This window comes from Glandiceps talaboti, chromosome 1 (assembly GCF_964340395.1).
Source record: "Glandiceps talaboti chromosome 1, keGlaTala1.1, whole genome shotgun sequence".
Taxonomy (NCBI): Eukaryota; Metazoa; Hemichordata; class Enteropneusta; family Spengelidae; genus Glandiceps; species Glandiceps talaboti.
The window spans coordinates 8,272,358-8,286,872 of NC_135549.1; the positions used below are offsets into that span (position 1 = coordinate 8,272,358).

The 14,515-nt window shown below is 37.5% G+C and overlaps 2 protein-coding genes across 2 annotated transcripts; both read right to left on the minus strand.

Moving 5' to 3' along the window:
- Positions 1 to 1,246: 1,246 nt before the first annotated feature.
- On the minus strand, positions 1,247 to 6,980 carry LOC144441328 (transient-receptor-potential-like protein). Its single transcript, XM_078130921.1, has 5 exons — positions 6,901 to 6,980; positions 6,188 to 6,479; positions 2,922 to 3,092; positions 1,960 to 2,001; positions 1,247 to 1,342 (listed from the first exon to the last, which is right to left on the minus strand). Exons 2-5 carry the CDS (start codon positions 6,350 to 6,352, stop codon positions 1,247 to 1,249), a joined length of 474 nt encoding a protein of 157 aa, XP_077987047.1. The 5' UTR covers positions 6,353 to 6,479; positions 6,901 to 6,980.
- Positions 6,981 to 11,570: 4,590 nt separating this feature from the next.
- LOC144441684 (transient-receptor-potential-like protein) lies at positions 11,571 to 14,515 on the minus strand. The gene is made up of 3 exons (XM_078131117.1): positions 14,339 to 14,515; positions 12,375 to 12,528; positions 11,571 to 11,797 (listed from the first exon to the last, which is right to left on the minus strand). Exons 1-3 carry the CDS (start codon positions 14,492 to 14,494, stop codon positions 11,571 to 11,573), a joined length of 537 nt encoding a protein of 178 aa, XP_077987243.1. The 5' UTR covers positions 14,495 to 14,515.

The window sequence follows — 14,515 nt, forward strand, 5'->3', positions numbered from 1 at the left end:
TCTCATTAAAATATAGTGTTCATGATGACATAATTTCTAATAAAGGTCGTACAAGCAAATAATTCAGAGTTCGCATAGACAATTAGATCACTTTGACCACGTACTAACCAAAAGTATTGGAGCTATTGGTGAACGTAATATTTGATCATGAATCATGGTTTCTTTTGTCAATACATGCATATTAAAGTGGCACAACCTAAGTTTATCAGCCATATTTACTTGAGTTGTTTACACAGCCACTTGCAATGTTAATGCCTTCAAAGACTAAAAAAGTTGTCTTCTGGGAGTTTTATTCAGCAGAACAGTTGATGGCATTATAGAGCATTCATCGACTGTTTTCTGTATACATATAGCAAATTATGTCCTAGGATCGTTTATGTATAATGCCTAAGTACAAAAGCAAGAAATTGTTATGTATGTTTCAACAAGTAGGATAGTCCACACAAATTACACCAAAACGCATATAGGCTTAAACAATTACACTCGTTTATGTTACATGTGTTCCAGTACATGTTTTCTGCGCTGGTCGATAAGTTTGTCAGGAACGAACTTTGAAACTCAGAGCTTTTACATGTAACACTAACACTTATATCATATCTACTCAGATTTTATTGCTCAGAATGAAACATTTGTTGGTAAAGAATCAAACAAACAAACAAACAAACAAACAAACAATATAGTACGGTGACGATACCATACCATTGCCAATATCAACTTAATTACTTTCCAGCATTTTGACATGTACACGATCAAGATTGATAATTATTTATCATTTGTGTCTACACATTTCAAAGTGGCATATTAATCAGTTTCTAATGTCATCTCTTTTTATTTCACATGTATTTCAACATCAAAGAAACATATTGATAATAATAACGATACACATAATAGTAAACAGTAGTGGATAGTAGTGCAATAAAAACAGTTGATGGCATGAATCATGATCAAGTACTAGAGCTTTTGCAATACTAGTTATATATATATATATATATATATATATATATATATATATATATATATATATATATATATATATATATATATATATTGATGCCATCAGGGTATCAATCTTTTAGCAGAAGACAGTCTGACGACAGGTGGCATCATGCCTATACCCGTCTCCCTTCTTTAAACTACTTAAGTCAAAGTAATTAAGGTATTTAGGTCGATTTCAAATATGAAATATGAATAAATATGAAATGGCAATAAGACTCAATGACACAACTACTATAATGTATGGAATCGTCTATTTGCTAAATTCATATACGTCTTCCTTCTCTGAGGCTTCTTTCCTTCTTGACGATCTGCCTTTGAAATAATTGTACAAAAGTTTCTTCATGAGCTACAAGAAAAAAAGTGAATTTGACTGAAAAGTCTTGTGAAAGAAAACAATGCAACGGTGCCGGTACACAGTTATATCTCTACACTTTAGTTTCACTCGGTGAATTCTATGTTCTGGACATAGAGATGTTAATAAAAGGTTGCTAGTACAGCTTCCTTGCCTCCTATCTACCATAGTTAGCTATTAGACTAATGCTTCTTCTTTGGGGTTAAATTGTTTTGAACGGAGGATCAACGAAGGAGAAAATCAACACATGTCAATGCTAGACGGTGAAAAAACGTCCCAAGACAGCTTAGATTGTTATATTTAATATGATCTAATATCCTTAGCTAGCTTGCTGTATTTAGCACAATTGGAAATCGGAATGGTCATGAGCAATGTCTCTGTGCGGTGATCTGTGTGGTTTCTTTTATCCAGAGACAAATCTGGTATTGCTGTTCAGACTAGATTATACACTATAGAATAATCTTGTATGTATTAATGGTCAATTTCCTCACATCTAATGTTTTATTTATGCCTGCCTGCTGTACCGTTTCTCGAGTTAAATGTTTCATTTTGCAATGGCACTTCAGCTACTCGTTTGAAAACACTAACGAACGATTTGGAATTCAACTTACTTGATCGTATTCACAACTTCCAAGCACAGTAATATTAATTGTCTAGTTGGAAAAAAGATAAAGAGCGAATATCAATCAGTATTTGAACCAAGTGTTACACAATGCAAAGACACTTTTATATTTCTTTATATAAATCTATTACATACATATGCCTAAGGCATTTAATTGTAATACAGAAAACACTGAACTCAAGAAATTTGACTTGTCTTGTCTTTACCTCAAAGAGTCCTCAAAATCCACTAAAGATGTAAAACAACATTTATCATTATAACAGCAGTATCCTGTGGGCTTATATTATAGTGGATGAAAGACACTACTGTAACATTGCCTACCGGCCGCAAAAGGAGAGTGCATGATATTTTTTTATTGAGCCATGAGCTCAAAACTGTCTAGTCTGTCTATACATAGCTTTTCTGGAAGTCCTAAATGTTACCGCCTAGTGCCCAATTGACAATAACGTCTTAACTCCAATGTTTTGTCTCATCCATGGGGACAAAGTTATACGCTGCAAATTTGATAGTCACAAAATTAATCACTGGTGTGTCCACCATTTGCGTTGATCACTGCAGTGATGAAATCATACTCGTGTTGTTTCATCACTGATGAAATCATACTCGTGTTGATGAAATCATAAAAGCATGGCACCATTGCGGAATGTCATTCCACACATACACCCTTATGAGATCCCGGGCTAATTCTCATACGTCTGAAGACCGATGCTGCAAACGATGGATATGACGATGCATTTCATCCCATAGATACTCTAGTGGTGACAAATCGGGGGAATTTGCCGGCCAAGGAAGGAGATTAACGTCGTTCTCATTGAAACATTGATGAACAATGCGACAATTGGACAGGGATCTCATACATGTAAGTGTGTGGAATAACATTTTGAGCTCGTGGGTGAAAATTAAAAAGTTTCATTGTGTGGCCAGTATATATGAATGCAACTTTATATCTACCTTTCGTCCATCGGGGTTTATCACATTCCGCCCACATCTACCAAAACATGACAATATAGCATTTCGAAGGTATTCGAAAACATTATATGGGGGAGGCAGAGTTACTGGTCGATTAGCATACTGCATTATCGTCGAAACGCACACAAACTTCCATTCGGTGTCGATGTTGGACTTTAGAAAAAGATAAGACACTATATATATTATTACATAATAATAATAATTGTGAAGAAACCAGAGTGAGTACACTCTACGGACAAAACTGAACTTTGCAACCAGGTGAAGCCTCATAATATATGTAAAGATCTGGGTGTGACAGTACGGGGTGATACTGTTGCTGAGGGTGAGTCTCTATTTGTGTAATCTGTGGGATTGGATAAAACTTACATTGGGTGATACCATTGTAAAATAGTGGTGGCAGCATAGTGTTGAGATAGTATATTGTTGGTATAACCTGTGGTGTGTGTCTGTTGTGTTTGAAGTGGTTTGACCCTGTGTAGTCATGTCAACCAAAAGACAAGGCACACCAGCTAATTGGGGCTCTCTCCCACGGTCAACAATGCCCTTGTTGACTCCAATGGGTCAACAATATCACTTGGATGGGATCATACTTGAGAGGAAGTTTGAACCCAAGAGTGGGGACGGAGTTGTCGCCGGTGTTGAAACAAAAGACGTTCGAACTGAACTAGACCTTTTGTCTCTACAGTATGAGTTAGAAAAAGAGAAACGATTAGCTGACAAGGAGAGAAGAGAGCATGAGAAAGAGAGAAGAGAGCATGAGCTTATGATTGAAAGAGAGAGACACCTAAACAGCTTAGCTGAGAAAGAAGCTGAAATGAAACTAGTAATGGAACAGAAGCGATATGAGCTTGAAATTAAGAAATTAGAATTGGAAGCAAGATCAATTCCAATTTCACCTAACACTGAAGTTGAGGTGGTGGAAAGGAATGCAAAACTTCCTCAGTTTAAGTATGGTGACAATATTGACACATTCCTTCGCACTTTTGAAGGGTTAGCAACCGCTTACGGTTGGCCAAAGGAGAAGTGGGGTATTAAACTGGGACCTATGCTTTCAGGGAAAGCACAGGACGCATTTTCTAGGCTACCGCCCGGGGATTTCAACAATTACGAGGAAATTAAATCAGCAATTTATAAAAAGTATGAATTGACTGGGGAGGCATACCGGGTGCAATTTCGTACTATGAAGCGAAAAGTTGACGAAACTCTGACAGAGTTTGGTAACCGTCTCGCGGAGACACTGACACAGTGGTTGGAAATGGAGAAGACCTCCACTGAAAATGTTATGGATCTGTTGGTGAGGGAGCAATTTGTTGAATGTGCTCCGAGAGATCTGCAAGTGTGGCTACGGGAAAGAAGCCCAAAGTCACTTGAGGAAATGTTAGGGCAGGCAGAGACATACACTGCAGCTCGTAACACACCTTATATAGATCTGTCAGACCCTGGTGAAGGCAATTCTGAAAACAGTCAGAATGGTAGTGATGGGGAGGGACACAAGTCCAGTCATGCTGCTAAATCTGACCAGAGTAAATCTGACAAATCTTGCTACATCTGCAAAAAGGAAGGTCACTTTGCGAAAGTGTGCCCAGAGAGATTAAAGGGAGAGGAGACAGCAGGTAAAGCTAAGTATGTTGGATGCTGCATGGCAGTGGATACAGCACACATACAGGGGGAGGATGAAAATGACTTGTTTGCTCCTTTCACTATAGATGGGGAAGTCGGAGGGCAGTCATTCCAAATCCTACGGGATACTGGCTGTAATCTAAGTATAGTGAAGCCAAGTGTAGCACAGCATGGGACATACATACCCAATGCATACACTCCTGTTTACTTTGGCCCACATGAAGTGATAGTACCAATGGCTATCATTGACCTTAAATGCGAGGCATTTTCTGGACCATTACAAGTTGGTGCACATGTGAGTGAGGGTATACCCTACGATATTTTGCTGGGTAATGAAACTATGAAGTTGAGGGGAAGCCAAAATGCGACATGGGCTTTTGTTGTCAGCAGACGACAACAGAACGCAATTGATAGAAAAGAGGCTAAAGTAAAAGAGAGTGAACTAGCCTCAAGTGTTATGGCAACACCAATAGAGGACCTGGTGGTTCCGCAGGTTGGTCACAGTACTGGCACCAGTGATGAATACACCATTGGTGACAGTGAGGTTGAAGGGGAAAAACGTTCAGCTACTGATGATGAACATGGTTAGGTGGTATATCAGGTAACACATCAGTTCAGCGTACGGCATAAAACGGGGAATTGATAATGAGAATGCTGATGCACTATCCAGGGCACGGCATGAGTTATGTGAGATAGAGTGCGAGTAGTTAGCATGTGTGAGGGTGAGCAGGCTATATATGATTCAATAGTACAATCTTACCACTGGGTGTATTTTGGCGAAACATTAGCGTGACCCTGTGTACACTCAGATCTATATTATTCTGCTTGACCAACATGGAATAGCAGTAGTGTTATGTAATTTACGTTACTGCCTTTATGATGAAGAACCCAGTTTTCATCAAAAGAAGGGGGGAGGTATGTGACATGTGCCCTGCCTATTCCATTGCACTACTATTCATGAGCAGGTACATGAATATTAATTAGGGGTTGGGTTATTCATTATCCTTGGCTTGTAACTTTAGTGTACCACATATAGCAATAAAGAATGTAGTGTTTTGAGTATACTCTACGACTCTGGTTATCTTTCCTTACCCACTACGCCAAACACCGGTCAACTCGCTACCAAGACCAGGATTAAGAACTTGATAAGGTTACACACACACACACATATATATATATATATATATATATATATATATATATATATATATATATATATATATATATATATATATATATATATATATATACTTGTATATATATAGTTTTGGTAGTTCTGGAACTCTTTCTTGGTTGTAACTCGGAGTTTCACGCATAGTGCGATCATCAGGCAACTGATGATCGGACTATTGTCTGATGATCGCACTATGCGTGAAACTCCGAGTTACAACCAAGAAAGAGTTTCAGAACTACCAAAACTATTGCGCTCTGCCACTGCGGTATAGAGCACTGTCTTAGCAGATTGATGCTCACCGAGTTATATATATATATATATATATATATATATATATATATATATATATATATATATATATATATATATATATATATATATATATATATATCAAACGTTATGTCTGTCTACATGTTGATATTTTTCACAGTGACTGTAGTTTACGAATACTGACCTGTATTTTAGTATAGGTATCAGCAATCATTGCAATGAAGATATTCAGGAGAGCCAGAATGACAATGACACAGTATGAAAGGTACAACGTCAGAGTAAAGTAGTGCATGATAAAAAGTGATGTCGATGTGGAGTAGAAATCGCATAGTTCGCCATCGCTTGTCATGTTTGCATTAAAAGTTAGATTCTTGCTTGTTGTCAAATTGCAGCCAATCACCTGTGTGGATCCCAGCTTGTCAAGGTCATGAATACCATAAAGAGACCAGGTCAGTGTCCAAGCTGTTGCTACGTAGCTATCGAAAACATGAAATTTATATATATATATATATATATATATATATATATATATATATATATATATATATATATATATATATATATATATATATAAACATACATACATACATACATACATACACACACAAATACATACCTACACACTACATGCATGCATACATACATACATACATACATACATACATACATACATACATACACACATACACACACACATACACATACATACATACATACATACATACATACATACATACATACATACATACATACATATAAACATACATACATACATACATACATACATACATACATACATACATACATACATACATACATACATACATGCATACATACATACATACATACATACATGCATACATACATACATACATACATACATACATACATACGTACTGTTAAATGCAAACCTACCCGTCGTATGCAAGTCCACCGTAATGTAGGAAATAAAATGCCCATGTAAATGATAATTGGCATATACTAAACACTGAGAAGAACTGCAATGTAACGGGCACAATGCGTCGTAGACTTAATAACATATGACCTAAATAGTTAGATGTCTGTAGGAAATGAAACATGTAAAAAATCGACCACGTCAGTGCAAGACAACACATGCAGCGACCTAAAGCATATAAGACGCTTGCTTCTACCGTGTCAGGTGAAAATAGTGAGTATGTAATGAATGTTATGGTTTCCAATACGAAGCTAATCAAGATGATTAAATTTGCAATGTTCCAAAATCCGCCGACGTATTGTATAAATCCGCTTATTTTGATATCGGTGACGACATTCATACCCAGGCCAATAACATGAACACATGTGTAAGAACCGCTTATCACTACAAATATGTCTTCCACTTTGCTTGTGACGGCAGGTGGGGCGAAAATATAAACTGATTGGAAAATATACGAGACGATAAACCAGGAATGAGAAAAAAATGAAAGAAAGAAACAAATGCTTGGCGATTTGAAATTCTGTGATAATTTGTTAGTTGGCGTTATCAAAAGGAACGTTGCTATCAATGGTTGTAATATGCCGAGAACGACGAACAGATAGATCCAGTTGCCGAAGAATGATAACACACTCTTTCCATGGGTCTTTCCCGGCAGTGATTTACACCATAGTTCGTACATCACCATTTGACATCGTCCGTCTGCTATAAACTGTAACAAGAAAGTGGAAAAAGAAATAACTAGAAGCTGTAATTGCAAGGGGAGTCAAGTGTTGTCTGGCACGTAAATGTGACACGCTCCAAATGCCATTTTTCTATATACAAAACATAGGCCCTGTATGTAATTCTCTCTTTGCTTTATTGACTACATAAAGACGCCTTGTCCATTCTTCTCATCTTATTTAAATTAAAACTGTCCTAATCTTATACACTTTTTGTTATAAAACCTTAGCATTTGGGTGTGTGAGACACACACAATTCTTGTTTGAGACACACACAATCCTTGTTTGAGACACACTGAATCCTGGTCAAAAGAACTTAGCATTTGACGTTTTGTGCTACAATTTACTCTAAAACAGAACACATCAAAAGATGCGTTAGTCGGAGGTGACTTCTTCAAAGCATCCTGCTTTACACACTGTTACAATTTCGTGTGGTGTCTAAGACACACTAACTTCTGGTCTGTCGAACAGAGTAAATTGTTGATATTAAGTCCGAAATGCTAAGCATTTATGACCATCAAAAGATGCCGCTTTCAACGTTGAAGAGAGCGCTCGAGCAGTCAGTAGACGTCTACTACGCGATGTCCAGTGTTTTCGGTGACCATCCCGCTTTCCACTGATGATGTTCCTCGTGTCTCCTTTTTAACCCCTCTCTCGCTGTGTCTTTTCGCAGAATCGCAATATCACAATTTACGACCTGTTTTCTTGGTAGCGGTCCAATGGATGTTTCGCATCTCGTCGACCATCTAGGTCCGTTGAATCGTAAAAAGGGGGTACTTTTTTCAGATCACCCTCCGAGAATATGGGTACTTCTCCTTCTTCTTCTCTCTCTCTCTCTCTCTCTCTCTCTCTCTCTCTCTCTCTCTCTCTCTCTCTCTCTCTCTCTCTCTCTCTCTCTCTCTCTCTCTCTCTCTCTCTCTCTCTCTCTCTCTCTCTCTCTCTCTCAGTGTATGGATTAGGTGTCGTTGAAGGTATTATAGCTCTGGATTTATACGCTACGGGGTTTTGACACGACGTGAAAATCCAGAGCTAGTTGAAGGTAAAACTTCCCTGGTTTCGGAAAGAATGGGGTTTTTGAAGTTATTTTCTCCCAGATTCACTATATAAAAAAAAGGGGGGGGGGTTCTTTTTCATTGAAATATTAACTGGAAAAGGGGTACATATGAAATTTCACTAACAAGCCGGGGTACCCACCCATCCATGATCGAGCGACTGCCACCGCTGAGGCGTCGGAGAGTCAGAATTGTACGGGGTGTTGGTCACCGAAAACACCCGTCGTGTAGACTACCCGAACTGTCAATCCGTGTTGACGGCCCTTTGATGTGTGCTGTTTTAGAGTAAATTGTTGCAGAAAATCCCCAAATGCTAAGGTCTTATGACCAGGATTCAGTGTGTTACGAACACCTCAATTCTGGTCATAAGACCTTAGCATTTGGTTGTTTTCTGCAACAATTTACTCTAAAACGGAAGACATCAAGGGTTCCGTCAATGAGAGTTGATGCAGACACAAGTGGTGTGGTTTCGACTGGCGTGTTTGTTTTGTCGCCTGGAACTGACGCATCTTTTGATGTGTCCAGTTTTAGAGTAAATTGTTGCACAAAACGGCAAATGCTAAGCTCTTTTGACCAGGATTGTGTGTGTTTCGAACAAGGATTGTGTGTGTTTCAAACAAGAATTGTGTGTGTCTCAAACACCCAAATGCTAAGGTTTTGTGGCAAAAAGTGTAAATTGGCAGAGAGATCACTTACATTAACAGTTTGCTTTATCTCTTATCTGCTGGGAGATTATCACACTGGACAAACATTTGACCATGCATAAACTTGTAAGAAAGATAGTTTTAAAACTCAATGAGTGAATTGATCAATATCACACACAAAATAAGTTATATTGCACCACAAAAATTGATTATTCAATCGATCAATCATTCAACCAATTAATAAATCAATCAATCAATAAATTAACCGATCGATCGATCGATCAATCAATCAATCAGTTACATGCTCGCTGCCCCCTGTGGTTATGGCGAATTATTGCAACTGCCGCAAAGTTCGCGGCAATGCAGAAAAACTACAGGGTACTCACACATACAACTTTCCGCAAAAGAAGTCCTAAAAACTGTAATGGGGAGTACAACAGAAATGATGTACTTTCACACGGTGATTTTTTGACGCTGCAGTAAAAGAAGCCGTGGTTAGCAAGTCCAACACAGTTAGCTTGCGTCACGGTGAACAGCAAACATTCTACAGATGCATGCACTGAGTGAATGTGAACGAGCGATTCAAAAGACCCGAGTAAAAGTTACTAGTCTAATTTAAATCTACTAGGATAACCAATATTTGACGGGGTTAAAGAGTATAAAGTAAGAAGGGGGAAAGATTTGTTGAGCTGATAAACGGGTAATGTACAGAATATTAATTATACTAGTACGGGCAGTCGTCCTAGCGTTCTTACATGTAACTCGTGCGCCCGAAGGCACTGTGCTAAGCGTTCAGCACAGGTTCAGTTCCTTGTAAAATCAAGAGTATGCATGGTAACCAACACTTCAATAACTACAAGCTGTGAATGGAAATAAGATTATCTCGAGTGAACTCGCTTGAATCAGCCAATCTTGCTAGTTGTAACCATGGCCCTATAGAGATAATCCACTTTGTATTAAACCTACTTCGGTATACGTACTTGCTACACACTCACGATTGTATCGGACGACCGGTCGTGGTCTGACAGTAAAACAAATATATGCTCTCACAAACCCTGCTTGACACTTCGAGGCAAGATTTATAGATCATTATTTTATATTCATACATGTATCAATCCAATCTTGTTTGTAGGATGGCAAAAATAAAATTTCAGCAACAAGAACCCAACTTGGCCAAGTCAGTTTTCAGTGTACGTACTCGACGCTTGCCAAGGCATTAGCAGTATATCACGTGGTATGCAAGGGACAATCTGATTGGTTGTAGTGTTTACATACAAAACGAATAAATTAGCTATGACATAAATACGGATATAGTATATGAATGCATCCACGCAGCCTGTTGGAGGCTCGTTAAGAACGTTGCCGTAAAACAGGTCGTGGTTTGCGACGATGAACATTATTCTTGTCGCTTTCCCTTTTAAACGATTTTTTTTTCTCAAACCATTTCCAACTGACACTTACTTCTTTGGCTTCATTGTCGATAGCTTTATTCAGCGTAAAATAGTGGCCATTGTTTGACTGCTTTGATTGTCTGTTTTTCCCATTAAGAAACAACATAACCTCTCTAGTAGATTGACACTCGTGCAATAGATCCCCTGCAAACTTCTCTACTTTTCGTTGGAGACGTTTATAATCCATCTATGATAAAAAAAAAAAGATCGATCGATAAACCATCATGTAGCTATATATATATATATATATATATATAACTGGTACAGAATAAAATGTAGTGCTGACGGTTATCCGTACAGTGAATTCGCAAATCTTGACCGTTCCACCTACTATCTGTCTGACCAATTGCAAACTCTGCATTGCATTACATTACATTAAATATACATAGTACTGTATCTCATTTGACATGCACACTCTTTGTTAGTAGTCCTCTATCAAATAATGTGATCGTCTCAAAGTTCACTGATTTCCTCGTCAATCTAACCTTTGATCGTATATTTGATGTGTTTTTTTAAACACATGGCAATAAAGTATCTGTATCTGTATCTGTATCTACATGACTGTTTCTGGTAATAATATTTTATTTTTCTGTTTTCTTTTCTTCAAGATAGTTATAAGCGCTCCCAATTTCGTGAGAAATAAAACCTATGTTCACAATGTGTTTCTGACAAGCTTATTGGATCCACGACAAGAGTGTATGTAATACATGTAAATCTATGACCACTAACAGCCTGAGTACATTAACCTAATTATCATAGTAGTAATTACTTTCACAGTTAAGTATACGTACAATGAAAGGGTCACCAGATAGACAGTCACTCATTAATCTACGAAGGTTCCCTATAAGCTCCAATGCAGTGATAAGTGGATCATCACTCGTTAAGGCGATATGGGATGGGCTCGTGAGGGCGCTGTAGAGATGTAAGCGTGCTAGGTGAGTGGACAATGGGTCGTTATCACTAATGTGTTCACCTGTTAATGGAAAGAAAACATGCTTGACAATCTGTCATTGACCCGTCATGTTCACTGTATCTGATTACAGGTGTAATTTGATAATGTCCCAATGCACATTCTTTTGTCAATACAGATTTCATCAAATCTTGCTGTATCAAAGCGTTTGTTAACTCGGATTTAATTACAGGACACATCTCGACGGAAAGAAGTTAACTCAATATTTACCGAACGTAATCGGTTGCTCGATTGTATTCTTTGCCTTAGTGTGAAGAGTTCATTTTTCAAAGACTGGTTCAATATTTGTGAGCAATTTATCGATTCGACTGTGTATGAATTTGATCAAAATATCAACTCCCCTTTTGTTCTCTTTATTCATTTATGAAACGATTTAGTTATACAGTTTGATAATATGGCAAAACCTCATGACGGGCGAGTGCAAGTGCGAGGTACTCTGGGTATTTACACCAGTGCTTGTAGTGTTACATTTATAAGTTCTTTGCTGTCCTATGAGAAATTACTGCAAGCACGGTGTTATATAAATAATGTTTTCTTTATATAGACTTAAAAATGTTTTCTTGTGGTCTTAAATACTTACCCAAGGAATTGCCTGGATGCCTTAGAGCTGTGGCACCGGAGTCTAGTAAGAACTTCACCATGACAAAATTGTCATTTTCAGCAGCAACCTGTAGGGCTGTGTAGGGTATTGACTTTATACAGATAACAGAGTCAATCTCAAGATTTCGATTTCCCTGCCCAATAGAAATGGGAAATTTCAAGTAAATAGTGTCATAATGTTATATTATATGTCGTGTTGCGTTGCGTTGGGTTGTGTTGCGTTGCGTTGCGTTGCGTTTCATTGCGTTGTGTTGTGTTACGTTGCGTTGCGTTGTGTTGTGTTGCACTCTGTCGTGTTGTGTTGTGTTGTGTTGTGTTGTGTTGCGTTTCATTGCGTTGTGTTGTGTTGCGTTGCGTTGCGTTGTGTTGCGTTGCGTTGTGTTGCGTTATGTTGTGTTGTGTTGCGTTGCGTTGCGTTGTGTTCTGTCGCGTCGTGTCGTGTTGTATTGTGTTGTGCTGTGTTGTATTGTATTGTGTTGTGTTGTGTTGTGTTGTGTTGTGTTGTGTTGTATTGTGTTGTGCTGCGTTGTGTTGTGTTGTGTTGTGTTGTGTTGTGTTGTGTTGTGTTGTGTTGTGTTGTGTTGTGTTGTGTTGTGATTGTTAGGAAATTACTATGCTCATGACGATGTTGACAATGACAACATGGTGATATTTACGTCACTCTATAGAATATTAATATTTCCTTGTGTTTATTAACTTAGTCTGTTACATACAATGCAATTACATACTATCATGGAACTTAAGGCCATTCTTAAGTTTAAGCAAACTTGAATACTTCGTTTATCCTTGTTTTGCCTTACAAATTTTATGACTTCGAAAACAGGTTTAAAAGGCCACAAACAGATGAATCGAACGAAAACATAGCAAAAGTGTGTTCCCATTTAAAACTTTTAAATGTGTTAATGTAAGTATTAATGTTGGAAAAAGGATGGTATGACGAATTTTTGATTGAGTGCATTGAGACAAAGAGCAAGTAAACGAAAACAAATATGGATGACATCATATTCAGTTTATTTTGTTTGCATTCAGTTTAACTTCAACCGTCATAAGTGTATTTCAAAAACGTAAACTTATAACACAATGGCAAAGCGCACCATAAATATCATGGAAACAACTGAAAATATCAGAATTTTCAGAGGTACTGTGTAAAGATCAAAACAATGAAAGTACGAACATGTGATATAAAGTCTACTATCTGTGATATTCTTGTTGAGATCAAATGAATAAACGTAACAGGTACGATGAGCCAATTAATGCAATACATGATATATCAAATTGGTTAAACGCATAATGAGTACTTCCACCTCTTCCCAGACTATAACCGCATGAATAATGTTATTATGATCTTCTTTATATACATAGCCAAACGATTTGTTACCATGGCTACTCATGACTACTATTGGTGAATAATCATCGGGTTATTTATACTATGTCATTAGATATGTTTACATCATAAAAAATTGCTAGAGGAATGAAATATGAAGGGATACCTTATAATATAAGTTTTGAAACAAAATGAAGATAGCATAAAAAAACAAAGACGTTAACATCTCAGTAATCATATCACAGAAAAAAATAGGCTTCATTGGGGTATACAGGTTTATTTGATAAAGCAGCCATCTTTAACGAAATTCTTTATAGTTAAAAATATATGTGACGAAAATTCCATGGAAACGAATTAGTTACAATTTTGAGAAATCAGTACATGTATCATGAAGTTCAGTTATCAAAAGATATACTTGAAAATGTGCAATTCAACGGCAATATGAAGAGACACTATATTTGATGAGCCCCATAGTAGATTGAAGATATCAAAACCGTTGAAAAGCCAGGACCGTCTTTCTCTGTCTGATGCGAATAGCCGTATTGCGGAGTCGGAGATATCAAACCTGTAAAAGGAGACTCCGGCTGACAACGAGAAAAGCCATATTAAGATTGACTTACCTGTAGAAATTCTTTCACTTCATCTGTATTTCCACTTTCTACTAATTCGATGAACTTGTATTGAGTTTTGTGTCCTGAAGGAATATCTGTTTCTATACTATCGACACCAAATGCAGTACGTATCGTTACATCGTCTGCGTCCATGATCGCGGACATTCAGTCTGGAGAGATCGTTAT

Bases quoted from the DNA above. Each gene is read 5' to 3' on its own strand.
- LOC144441328 (XM_078130921.1), bottom strand. From the start codon at position 6,352: ATGACAAGCGATGGCGAACTATGCGATTTCTACTCCACATCGACATCA. The intron at 3,093-6,187 runs GTCAGTATTCGT...CTTTTTCTAAAG, and splicing joins ATACCTATACTAAAATACAG to TCCAACATCGACACCGAATG. The intron at 2,002-2,921 runs GTAGATATAAAG...TTTTCCAACTAG, and splicing joins TAAACCCCGATGGACGAAAG to ACAATTAATATTACTGTGCT.
- LOC144441684 (XM_078131117.1), bottom strand. From the start codon at position 14,494: ATGTCCGCGATCATGGACGCAGACGATGTAACGATACGTACTGCATTT. The intron at 12,529-14,338 runs GTAAGTCAATCT...TCTATTGGGCAG, and splicing joins AAGTGAAAGAATTTCTACAG to GGAAATCGAAATCTTGAGAT. The intron at 11,798-12,374 runs GTAAGTATTTAA...TTCCATTAACAG, and splicing joins GCATCCAGGCAATTCCTTGG to GTGAACACATTAGTGATAAC.